Source organism: Falco biarmicus, chromosome 8, assembly GCF_023638135.1.
Source record: "Falco biarmicus isolate bFalBia1 chromosome 8, bFalBia1.pri, whole genome shotgun sequence".
NCBI classification, from domain to species: domain Eukaryota; kingdom Metazoa; phylum Chordata; class Aves; order Falconiformes; family Falconidae; genus Falco; species Falco biarmicus.
In genome coordinates this window covers 60,019,390-60,032,494 of record NC_079295.1, presented here as the reverse complement: position 1 = coordinate 60,032,494, position 13,105 = coordinate 60,019,390, and the positions used below count along the sequence as shown (strand labels likewise).

The 13,105-nt window shown below is 47.0% G+C and overlaps 1 protein-coding gene and 1 long non-coding RNA gene across 3 annotated transcripts in view; one reads left to right on the top strand and one right to left on the bottom strand.

Annotated features, from left to right (window-relative positions):
• The window catches only part of MGAT4B (alpha-1,3-mannosyl-glycoprotein 4-beta-N-acetylglucosaminyltransferase B), a 52,039-nt gene that overhangs the window by 30,358 nt on the left and 8,576 nt on the right, over positions 1-13,105 (bottom strand). The window contains exon 2 of one of the 2 annotated variants that reach the window (XM_056348967.1): positions 5,264-5,340. The exons of the other annotated variant lie outside the window; for it this stretch is intronic. Within the exon in view, the coding sequence (XP_056204942.1) occupies positions 5,264-5,297 (34 nt within the window). The 5' untranslated portion in view covers positions 5,298-5,340. The remainder of the gene's footprint in view (positions 1-5,263; positions 5,341-13,105) is intronic. 2 annotated transcript variants of the gene reach the window in all.
• On the top strand, positions 11,253-12,290 carry LOC130153721 (uncharacterized). Its single transcript, XR_008823493.1, has 2 exons — positions 11,253-11,866; positions 12,143-12,290. It is a non-coding gene; the product is annotated as an uncharacterized LOC130153721 (long non-coding RNA).

The window sequence follows — 13,105 nt, the reverse complement described above, 5'->3', positions numbered from 1 at the left end:
ATAAGAGCATATCACTGCACATGAAGGGAAATTCATTCTGCTGCTAATGCCCATAACTTCCCTACTGAGAGTAATGGAGATCAACAGGGGAACAGACATCTGAGAGTACTAAAATGTGCACTGGGTTTTTTCCACATTTGTGCTGGGCACGCTACTTGAAATACAAAATAGCTGAGTTCTTCTTTCTCCCCAACCCTCAAGCTGACACAAAATGCCCACATTTTAATAGTGTGATTAACCATTAGCATAAATTACCAGGGTTATAATGAATTCTCGGAAAAAAACTTGATTGTTTCTTCTTCGGAGCTGTGTTCCAGTTCTACACCAAGTGACACTTCAGTTTAAATAAAAAGCAACTCCTATGATGGGTATCAGATAAGGAGTCAATCTAAATGATGCTGGAGGTCCTTCCCACCTTTGAAATACATAAACATACGTGTTATTTATCATCAGCATAGTACAGGGACTGGCTGATCCTCTGGAGCTGAAGAGGAAGAGCCAGAAGATCTTCCAAAGGTGAAAGGAGAGGAGAAAAGCCAGTGAAGTCTCCCAGGCAGGGCAACGCAACAATTTATAGACGGGAGTATTTTCTAACTTCAACTTCTTCCGCAAGGAGACCATACACACGCGTCTTGCTGTTCAAAGGACATCTTGTGCGTATGAGCAAATTTGTCCAAATTGGTTTGGCTCTGGCCGCAGTAGTATGTTCAGTACACCACTTCCAGATGTGTTTTCTATCCCCGTCAGGCCGGCTGCTGCCTCCAGCCAAGACAGTTATATAAGCTGCAAAGCTCAATTGGATTATTTAGCCCAAATCGCTGGCCGAGAGGCAGCGGGGCTGGGGAACCGGCCGGGCAGCCAGGAGAGAACCTGCACTGCCACCGGAGCGTGGGGAAACGGGAGGGAGCAGAAGCCAGCAAATAAATTAAAGAGTTCATAAAGCATGACCGGCCTCCCTGTCTCCCTCGAATGTTTTCTCACGCCTCCCATCCCTTTTACAGAGGGTGTATTAGATGGTATTTATTAGAGATGTGTTTTCCTATTTTAACAACAATTAAAAAAGAATGCAACAAGCACGCAGAAGACGCGAGCGTTTCCTCTCCGCACTAAGAAGCATTTCCTGACTGTGCCGCTCCACGACATGGAATAACACATCTAGCAGCTTGGCTTTCCCACAATAATATTTTTTGCCCCGAACTGTGGCTGTTGTGGCGGCTTATTTTCCATTTAAGGGCACAATCCTGCTTGCAGGATAATCCACGCCAGCGGATCTTCACAGATGTAATCATTAGGGCAAAGCCCTAAAGAAGAAGTGTTGCAACTATTCTTGGGAAGAAATCAGGAAAGAGAAGAGAGAAGCTGAAGAGTTTCCAAATGCTGTAGCTATCAAAGTGTGCCAGAATGATTTAGTTCCTTTTATTTTTAATAAAACTGGATAGTTAAGTCAGAAGTTAACACAAGTATATAAACTCACACTAAACTTTGAACCGGTTCCCTACTCCATTACTTAAACACAGGATACGTGCATGCTTGAGAGCTACTTAAACCCTTGCCATGAGGTCCTGGATGGACTTTGTACAGCTTCACTACAAATAATGAAAAAAAAAGCAGCCTGGCATCCTTCTCTGCCACTGCTGACAACATTCCCACTGCTCTCCACCAGGCAAAGCGCCACGGATAAATTCAACAGATTAAAACAACCAGAACAGTACAACAGGCATGGATGTGCTCGGTTCTGCTGGAAACGGCTACACAAACACTGCGGATCACATGCAGCGCTTGGAGAGAGATGATGCCTCTCACTCACCCCAGCTCTGGTCCCCAAAGCATCATGCACACCGCAAACCCCCAAAATTTGGGGCTGCAGAGCTCCACTGCCTGCATCCCTGCTGCATCCCGTTACGAATATTCCCGTGAATGGGGAGCTTCACCATGCTGCATAGAGTAATAGTAAACAGCAACGGTGACCAAAAAGCTGTTTACAGAAGGGCTCTCTGCTACAATCCCATGATTACTAGTTAAGGAAATAGAAAAAATAATAATAAAAAAAAGAATACAAAGAGAGATTTCCACAGGGCACAGTGAGCCATACAATTTGTGCTGTGCTTGGACTTTGTAAATCAAAATCCAAGCGATGTTTACAGCACCCTAGTCATTCCTTAAACTTTATTTTTCTTTACTGTGTGCATTTTATGCCCTCAGTGAGCTGCAACGTAAAGCTCTCTGTGTGACTGATGGAAAGCAGAAAGTTGGCACAGCCCGATTGGGCAAACCAGCCTCACCCCCCGTTATCTGCATTAAGAGCTTCAACAAATTTGTGTAATACCCGGCATTATAGAAATGGATTTCCAACCAGAAGAGCAGTTGGCAGGATTAAACAAGTAGAAAAGCACATGCACATAAAAAATCAGGAGGTCTGCACACGAGCTAATGGAGCAAGCAGAAAATAACTGGGCATGCTCCGTGGGCTCGGGGACTGCTTCCTTTACAACAGACAGTAATGTCTCATTATGGGAGAAACAAATACAATAAAGATGAATATTCCACCTTCCCCTGGCTACATTTTAAGTGTTAAGCCAATACAAATTCTTGGGTTGTATTTCACAAAAATAGCTACTCGGGAAAAAAAAACAACCCACAAACCAACCAAAACCAAACAAAACTGCTGGCAGCGCAGCAAAGCAAATTTCATTTGAAAGATAAATCCTACATTCTTCACAGGCAGATGTGAAAATATATCAGACTTTATCATAACAGCCCCTCCCGGGAGCAAAAGAAGCCACAGAGTAAATTTACGACAAAAGAGTTGTGTCTTTTCCCTTCTTCCCCTATATTGCTTAACTCACTACAGACAAAATTACTAGCAAACCAGCAGTTACTGCATCTCAGAAATAGATGCTACACACCTTCCCCGCGCTGCAGTCCTCGGCAGAGTCAATATGGAATCAACCCTGCACTTGGGATCATTAGTAGAACTCTTGGATGGTGAAACTACACGGATGCTGCAATTACTGTCATCACAAAATGACCATTCAGTTCCACTTCTCCACTGAGGCAAGACCGTACCAACCCTCCGCTAACAAACACAGCCTTGTCGGGGTGTCTGGGCACGAAGGCGCCTGACACCAGCCAGCGCCTGCCAGGAGAAGATTGCTGGCAATTTAAGGACCCGCTTAATGCTGAGCTGGACCAGGACACTGTAGCATCACTATTTCCAGCTGATAAAAGGGTGAACTCAATCTACCTCCACAGTTTTGTGAAAAATCCTACAAACTGGCATGTGACATGGCCTTAAAACTGCTCCTCGGTGCAGGATTATAAACATGGATCACCACCGTCTTCCCCCCAGCAAGAACACAACACTTAGGAGCAATTACCCATCTCTTACCAGGATAGGGCAGGGAGCAAAGGAAGAAGCATCTTTAATCGAGTAAATCCCAGCTCAGTCCGAGTCAGCCGATCCCCTGGTTGCTCCCCCAAACAAAACAAAACTCCCTACGCATGCAAGTGTTGGAAATGGAACACAGAGAGGCATGCACCCTACCCAGGAGTGTGCTGGATGCTCAAACATGAAAACCTGTGGCTCTACTCAGTTCTGCACCCACGTTCTCACCTAACCCCCTGGCTGGGAGGGGATGGATTCAGGGATGGGACCATGGTAACAGGAGCTGGAATTGTCCCAGGCAGCTGCGGCACCAGGGGACTGAAGGTTGCTTCCAGTCTTGTACCTCTTGCAATCTCAAGAAGACCTTTCTGGATTCAAAATATTTTTAATTAGGACTAAAACATGAATTACGATTAGTAACTCCAGCTTTAAAAAGAAGTATGAAGCAGCCAGTCACTTTTACACCACTAACTAGGGGGAACAAAAAAAAAAAAAAAGGAATAAAATATACCTACCTAAAAGGAAACTGGTATGCTCGGCTACGCTTTGCTGCTGCCTAAACCAAGGCTGGAACTAGCTCAGTGATGACCTGAGGTGCAACAGAGCTGTGCAGGGGCAGCAGCTCCTGAGAGCTGCAGCTTTGGCCAAACCCTGACTGCAAACTCTAGACGGATATCCAAGTCCCGGGGACTGCACCCCTTGCACTGGCGGCAAACCTGCACCGAGCGGCAGCTGCTTCGGTGGATCAGTGCTTAGAAGAAGAACTTAGGATTTTGGGATTGCTTATTTTTGTTAAAGTTGCTTTACCATATATCTATTGCATCTATAATCTTCCCTTGCCTTGCATCTCCATTTTGAATTATTTATCATCGGGTATCACATTCATTTGCATACTTCATGAGGTGCAAACCAAATGATCGGTCACTATAGACTTTCCCAAACTACCTGTGCCAGGCTCTGCAGCAGCTTTGGTTTGGTTTTCACTAATACTTGAGGGGGAAAAAAAAATCCAAGGGGAAAATATTGGATTTACTGGAAACACAGAGTACAACAGCCCACATGCTTGCTGACAGCAAAGCCTTATGACTCTGTTATAGCCGTGCTCTGCAAGGAACACGCAGACTATCATCTTCGGTGTAATTTAACCGGTGATACAAATTGCAAGCAGTATTATTTCAAAGACCTTTATTTATTGATTAGCAACAAAGTCCTTATCCTCTTCCTGCTCCCTCCTTGAGTCGTGCTGATTGCACACAATAGAGGGCTATCACTTAAAGAGCCAATTAAGTCAACTTCTGAAAGGTAATTGAATAGCTGAAATTCTTAGTGCAATATTGTACTGCATTATCTTGATTGCAAGAAGAAAAAGCAAAGCAGTTGCAGCAACAAAAATTAGAGAATGAGGCATTGGCCAGAGGCAGGAATACCAAAATGGATGGTCCCATTAAAAAAAACAAAAACCAAAACAACAAAACAAACAAAAACCCCACAAAACCAAAAAGACAATTATTTTCACCTTGTGCTTACTTCTAACGCTTACTGGAGGTGTGAGAAGGAAAAAAACCCCAAAACTTGGTCTTGTTTATTTTCTGCAAGTGGCAGGACTCTATGGGGGACCGGCTGCGCTGCTGGCGGGGCACAGAGCAGCACTGACCACGGCCACCCCAGCAGCCCCCGGCCCAGGGGAAGCCCAACATCTGGGCATCCCAAACTCAACCAAAAGCTTTGGTTAAAGCATTTCTTGTGGCTGGGGCTTTATGAAGATAACACCTTCAGTATGGATTCACCCATGCCTGATGGAGGAGTTCATACCATCCTCCGGCAAAGCCACCAACAGACCTTCTCTCCTTTGCCCTCCTGTTCTCCCTTGGAAAGTACCTGGAGGATGTTGGATCACCTCTGGGATTTCCATGCCATGGCCCAACCGGGCTAAAGTGAGATGAGAAGTTTGCAATCTGTTGGGAAGGACATAGCTTCAGTCCCTTTGAAAAAACAAGCTTAAACAGAACAAAAAAAAAAAAGGGGGCGGGGGGGAAGAAAGTGATGGTAAGCCTGCCAATACTCACAAGTTATATAAAATCACTCATTTAAATGAGTAAAAAATCCATCACAGAGAAGAATCTTCAGTAACCCGAAGGCACTGGTTATACACGGTCAAAATTCACCATTTTTGAGGAGCTAGTCAAAGTCGCAGCATTCGGACTATAAAGCCTTTACACAGGCACATAAAAAGGAAGCTTTTTCCAAAGCAGGAAAAGAGGTGCCACAAAACATAAAAATCTCCCTCTTTCCTCTGCGGCAACAGCAGCCCCTGGTGTGACCTGCCACCCCCGTGCTCCTGCCCCTCCATCCGCCCGGGGCCCCACAGCAGCAGAACCCATCCACCAGCCCAGCCTCCCAGTGCGTTAATGGCCAACTGGAGCCACCCGGGCACCCTCTGCCCCCCCCCCCCCCCCCATGTACTTTGCCCAGTGCCGGCGCCTTGCTGAAGGCAGCAGAGCTGGGTGGGACGCGGTGCCACAGCGGGGATGCTTTTCCAGGTGTCCCCCCAGCACCTGCCGCAGCATTCGGGGTGCCTGCCCGGAGCCCCACAGCCCTGCCAGCCCAGTGCCAGCACAGACCTCCCAGAGCCACCCGAAAAACGCCACTCCTCGGCTAGCAAACGTGCCAGCAGAGAGATGCAAGCCCATCCTTCTGCAGACACGGCCGCTGGCTCTGGGGGGCTGCGGGGGGGACGGTCGGAGGGTGGTTCCAGCAGGCTGTACGTGCCTTCCAGGTTGGGAACCCCTCTTGTGCCTTGACTTCCCACCTGTGAAACGGGCTGATGATACTCAGCCAACTTCACCTAGAGCTTTGCACTTCATCAACCCGCTTCCAGGTCTAGGACTCTGGTGCCACCACCCTCATGCTGCTGCTCTGGGGCCTCTGGGAGGTGTCAGTCCGAACCAAAACGTCCATTAATCCACTGGGAATTTGGCAGTACCTTGTAACTAATCTCCAAAATACAGGTGGCACCAATGTTTGCCACCGTGCACCAGAAATACAGCATCAGTGTGCTCAATGAGCTCAAACTTCTGCCTTACCCGGTTTTGTCAGGCACTCCTCAGTTTATTTTGCAATTATTTCTGCAATTCCCACTGAAAGACAGGGCACAGTTTAAAGCAATTGAACAATTTTTTCAAACTTGTCGGTCTTTACCCAAAAGAAGGCAGAAGGCAGCCTAGGGACTCCCATACACCCCAAAAATCCCAGCCCTCAGACAGCACTCCATGAAATGGGAGCTTCAGTTTTTCCTAATTCAGCAGACCGAAAGCTCATCAGAAAAGGCAACGCACCAGCCTCTCCCCAGCCAGCCTGTACTTGAGACTTGTTCTATCTTTTCAAAAGCTCTTTTCAGTTACACAATCACAAAAAAACCTGTAAGGACTACGTCTAGAACAGCTCTAAAAATTGTTTGTACTTTCCCTGAGAGCTTACGTCAACTCATGGGACAGAGGAGCAAAGAGAACAAATATTTCATGGAGCAGCCACGGCACATAAATATTGCCCCCGACACAGATGCACCATGACTACAATTACATCCTCACATCAATTACTAGTACACTCCCGAAAAACCATCTGTAGAGGACAAATAAATAAACAAACGTAAGCTTGAAATATGAAATTATCTGACGTTCTAGCAAGCTGCTTCACCTTATAATCATTATTTCCTGAGACACATGGCGCTGGTTCGTATTCCAATAACGCATCCGTGTAACCGCACAGGTACAAGGGAAGCGTACAAATCATGTCCTGCAAAACAACTGTTGGCAAAGAGCAGGATTTGTGTATTCACTGCTCACCACTGAACAGTTACATACATTTTAATTCCAACCTCAAACGCAATTTGGACCACGGCAGATGTTTCCTACAGCACTGGCTTCCTTTGGATGAGAGTTAATTCAGTTTGAACATGGCAGCAATGAAGAAAGGGATTTAAACATTTACTGCTTATTCTCCAAGCTTAATACCATCGAGGTAAAAACAAAGGAGCACTAAATTGTACAGCTAGACTAGTCTCCCCCAGCCTCGGCTCCGAATTCCGACCAGCCCAGTAAGCCCATGCTTCCCAGTCACCCAGGGCTCCCCTCCGACACCCACCTGCATGGAAAAGAAATTAAATTGTTTAACGAGGTTCTTCCAAATGTACACTGATGTAATGCAGAGGATACGCCTCTTGTTCTAGGCTGCTTAAGTGTCACCAAAAAACGGGGCCACGCTCCTCTGCAAAACTCTTCCTCCTCTCCCCTTAGCAGCTTCCTCCTGTTACTCTCCACTAATAAGCAGATCGTTATTTCACCAGCTGCAATCAAAACCTTCCATAAGATGAAATCCAATTGCAGTTTTACATTCACATTGCTGCTCATCCTGAAGGGCCCTCAAATGCTGTTAATGAGCTGCGTGCGCTCGCATCGCCTCTCCCTGTACCAGCAGCACGGGCCGGGGAGTGACGGCTGCTTAAATACCGCACAGGCAGCCCAGCAGTTTAAGGGGAGAAGAAATACTATAAATAATTGAAATCACAGCAAGAAGTGTAGGCAGAGCAGAGGGAAAGAGGGCAACTCAGGGAGCTGGGGGCAGGAGGAGAGATAAGGGTTTCTCCTGGAAGCCAAACTAGAGTGCACGCACAAACCCCGCGCCTTCCCACCTGCGCGCTGCGCCATGCACCAGCAAGGTCCTTGCCCTTTTTTGCACCGTTTGGCAATCCAGATCTTATGCACTTACCAGCCCTCTCATGCCAACATCTTCCCTTTCCTCCTCTCTGCCACCAAATCTCCAAGTCTGATGCAAACGACCCCCACACTGGTCCCCAGCACTGCAGCAATCCTGGTCACCAAATGATGCTGACGAGTAGATGTGGGTTTTCAGTGGCCCATTCTGCCACTGATGACTGCCTCACCTGCACAGACCGCTCCTCCCAGCCCAGCCTCTCACGGGGAGGCTGTGTGGAAGGCTTGCCCGTGCATCCAGCACGCTCAGGGCATACCGCAGAGGATCCTGCTCTCAGGTGGGGCTTCTGAGCACCGTGGGGTCACCATCAGGGGAAGCTGCAGAGACGACCACCTTGGGTTTGAAGGCATTAAGGATAATGAACCAGCACTCTGGAACAACAGGCAAGGGCTTGAAGTTTCCATACCAGCAGTGAAACACCTTCTTTGATGACCACAGCTTCTATGAAGGGCTAAAGGTCATCATTTTGCCTGACCTTTAACTATTTCAGCAATACACCTTGACCTGCATTTTAGAAGTTAGGAGCAGACAACACTACTCAGGCTAAGCGATCTGCTGCTGTTCTGACAGGTTCCCAAGGAGACATGAAATACCTGCCTTTCCCAGCTGACTCGCACGATGTACGTAAGAGCTCTGCAGACATCCCAAGAACCGCTTCGTTGGGCACAGGTCACTCAGGCAGGAGGTGGCAGGAGTTTACTGTGCTCTACGGAGCAACACTTGGCACAACAGCTCCAGATACCACTTCACCACAGCACAGGCTTGGAGAAAGGAGACTTCAACTAGCAACTCTGCTAACCAGACACCTTTGATGAGGGGCAAGTAAAGGATTTCTTAGCAAGCAGTTCATTCAAAGGGCGTGCAGTGATACCAAGAACCAGGTAAAAATCCCCATTAAGATCTCTGTGCAACTCAAGAGCATGTAAGAGGGCTGGTGTTCTCAGAGATAAGATGGGTATCTCGCCTTACACAGCAATCAATCAATTTTTAGGGGTCAACTGCCAGACCTCACCAGATTCCTCTTGCAGAATGTCAGTGGTTTCAGAGCAAGAGCCTGCACCAGGCATCGCTGTTAAAGTGCAGCCCTGCTCCTGGAGCCTCAGGGCTAGCAACTGACCAGGAGGTGAAGAAGTTTTGATACTGACTCTTCTGTAAAGCAATTCAGTTTAAGAGCTGCTGTTCAAGAAGCAGGTCACCAAGATGAAAGGTGACCACATTTCTTAAACATGACTCATTTCTTACAGAGCCTTCCGGAGGCAGCAAGGATCCCACGCAGCCTCTTTTCTACACACAGCCCTGCTGGGCAAGTGCTTTATCAGGGTGTGCCTAATTGTGTATCGGAGCCTGTGCAGCCTACCTGTCCCAAAACCAAGCCTGGTATGGGAGGGCTGAGCTTCATGTGCCTCTAAGGACATCCTCTGGTTGGGACAGGCAAGTGACAACTCATGGTGGTGTGAACGGCAAACCTGGTGTCAAGAGCAACTTCCAGTCCACAGCAAAAATACACATTCCGGCTTCTTTGATTTCAGCACGAGACTGGCCCTTGTAACCTCCCGGTGCCATAGGAAGGAGACTGGAAACCCAAGGCCACCTTGAGCAGGACAGCATTTCTTGTCTGACTTCTCATTAAAAGCAAGGAAGCCCTTCCGTACTTCCAAAAGACACCTGAACCTTAACTGTACTACCATGGCAGCAAGAAAAGATGGGAACCTTGTGATTTGAGAGGCTCTGCCGCTGAGAAACTACATTTGGGCACTCCCCACATTGTGAATGATGGAGTCTCTCCCTGACAAGACAGTGACGCACAGCATCTGTCCTCCAGTGTGCAAGGGGATGATGCTGACAGACCATCCTCCTCCTCCAACAGGAGGACAGCTCGTGGGCAGCCATCCCAGCTGAAGTCCCGTCCCCAGACCTGGCTCCCATTGACGGATGCACAGCCTGGCTCACCGAAGGATGCTGCAGCCAGTTCAGGCATGCCTCAGTGTGCTTAGCGGGAGGCCGGAGAGGAGCGAGGCTCCGACAGCTGGCAAAGGCAGCTGCCTGCAGCTGGCGGGGGGTAACGAAGAACCGGCGCTTCTCAGAAGCATGTTTCTGTTGCCCATACCCCCGAACAGCAGATCTCCTTGGACCATGGGCTCATAGAGAGCAGAGATCCCATAACACGGATATTTGAACGCTGTTAATTGATCCAACCCCATCTGAATGTCACGGTTGCTGTCAATGTTGTCAAAGGAACAAACCTGTTCCTTTCTCTTCCTGCCATCTTCCACTTCATCCATGGGGCATCCATTAGGTTCAAACACAAAGGCAGCAAAGAGCCTACAACAAGAGCCTCGTTAACTGACTGTACAACTGGATTTGTTTTGGAGCACAGTGCTGCCCCCCACATTGCAAGGCAGAGATCTTCCTGGGGGGGAAATACGGATGAAGTTAAAAAAATATCTCGCATACATTGATATCGCAAGTGGCTCTTCCATCAGACTCAAAACAGCATTACCAGCTGTAAAAGGGAAAAAAACAACAACCAGGAAGTCTCCCAAAACAGCAGACCAAATGAAAAAGGAAAAGGATGAAGGAGGTTTCAAATCCAACTTGGAGAGAATGTGTATCGCAGCTTTAACTTGCTGCAAGGGAGAGGGGAAACAGGATAGCAGAGACCAGCAATCAGATCTATTAGGACCATCCAGATAGATAAAAGATAGATGATCACCAAGCAATGATGGCTATTTTGGAATCAGCTAACTTCTGAAAATGTCTAGTCACTTCAGCTTCTCATACACATGAAATTAGTGTCCACACAAGAGTACTCTCCTGAAAGGACAGGATTTAATGCAGCTGAGATAATTATCTAGATCCTTCTTTATCCCATTAGTGGTTTTCATTCGCATCCTGGAACACCATAAGCAGATTGTTCAAGAATTATTTGCCATCCGCTGTTTCAATCCTGACCGAATTATCTTTATACCTCAGTATGAAGAAAAGAGATTACAGCCCTGCCAGGGCTTGCTGCAATGCCCTCTTTTCTGAGGCTCCTTTTATCATTTTCATTCTATAAGGTGATGAAAGGAATCAGAAAACAATTGCCACGGACATGGTTTTGCCCTCTCCTCCTCCTCCCTCTCTCCCCACGTGTGCGTTTGGGAGACGGAGGAGAAGCTCTTCCCACCACATCCCCTGCAGGAGATGCACCGCTGCACCTGCAGAGAGATGAAGCTCGATGAGACTTAGTCATCAAATTACCCAGGACAGGATCCAAAAATGTTCCCAGCTTCCTTTTGCACCATGATCCACTAATAAAAGAACAAGGATGAAACTGTTAGAACCAATTAAACAAATCACTTGATGCAGGAGAAAGAAGTGGGATTCACTGCACTAGCGATCCCAGGGGCGTAAGCTAAACGTTGCGTTCCGTGCTCTCCGGTTAATACATGTCACCGCGCGAGCTCCAATGGAGATAAAGCCAACATCATTCAAACAGCCAACACAATCCCTTGCTCCAAGGCCTAAAACAACAAGAGGACAAAATTCCCCTCCCAGCCACTCCAGCCGCCTGCCAGGTTTTGTATTAATGGCAGAATTACATCTCCTTCCAGGTATGGCAAAGACGCAGCTCGTCTCGCCACGGGCATCTGCGAGCCTGCCCAGCGGGGAGCAGAGACGTCTGGATGACACAAAAGCTGTCCCTCCTCCTCAGAGAAAAGTAAGGAGGTAGGTCTCCAGCCCTGATGTGAATAGGAATGCATGTATTATTTTAAAAAAAGCGTGCTTTTTGGCTGTGTAGTGAGATCTGGAGGAGAGCTATCCTTATAAACAAGTTATTAAAAGGGGGAGGAGGGACACAATAATAGCAGGTGCCAATTACTCAGCTCCCAGCAGAGACTCTCCAATTTCTCACCTTCCCCCAAAGCAAGATGTGCCGCTGTACGGCAGCACATTTACTTGCAAGTGCAACACCCTTTCGGAGCATTGCTCCTCTCCCACCAGGCATCGCTACATCGCTGCCATGCAGCTGCCGGAGCAAGGCAGCCCATTTCTCCACCACCCCTGCACCGGAGCCAAGACCAACACAACTTAAAATTAATTTGGAAAGAGCGAAACAGCAGAAAGTAAATAAAATTATCTTTTTATTTGACTCCAGAATCTGGCCACTCCTCCCGCCAACAGGAACAGCAAATTTGTGAGCTAATTGCAACTGTCAGGTTTGCATCTCTCCAAATATCTGCTTAGTTTCAGGAACAAACCACCAGTAATGATTTTGTTATTTTAAGACAGCGGCATAGTTTCAGACAGTAAATGTCCACATTGCAACTGGAGCCATCAGAGAGATCCCATCCTTCGAGGCAAGCATGCCAAGGTAATGATTAATATTACAAAAGTAATCTGAGCCTTTAAAATCATTATTTCCAAAATCAGCAAATAATTACCAAGGCCTTCAGCAATCAATACCCAAAATAAATAGACAATTAAATTGCAAAAGCAACAGAAGAAAGTAGTTAATATTGCCAAACACACGCCAAATAGACTTTTTCATGGTAACCAAATACTTCCAGTAAATAGATATTTCAGCTCACTGGAGAGGCGCTTTCAGAAAGTAATAAATTAATCTAATAAAACAGACAGACAGGGTGGAACCAGACATTAACGAAACACTAACTGATCTATACGAAGCCAACCCATAATCCATGTCCTAATTATGCTCATCCACCACTCTGGGTTCTTAACACCCCCCCGCCCCCCCGGTCAGCTCTTTAGCTCAGGGAAAATACACGGTTCACGCAGATTCACTGGCACGACAGAGCAGAGAATTTCAGCCATCAAACAACAAAGTTTTTGCTCAGCTAGAATTTGCATTTCCAATTTTTTTTTTTCTAAATACCTCTTGCTCCTCAAAGTCAGCAGATTAATCTGCTTTTAAACACAATTCTTCTTCTGCCTTCAGTTTGGTTT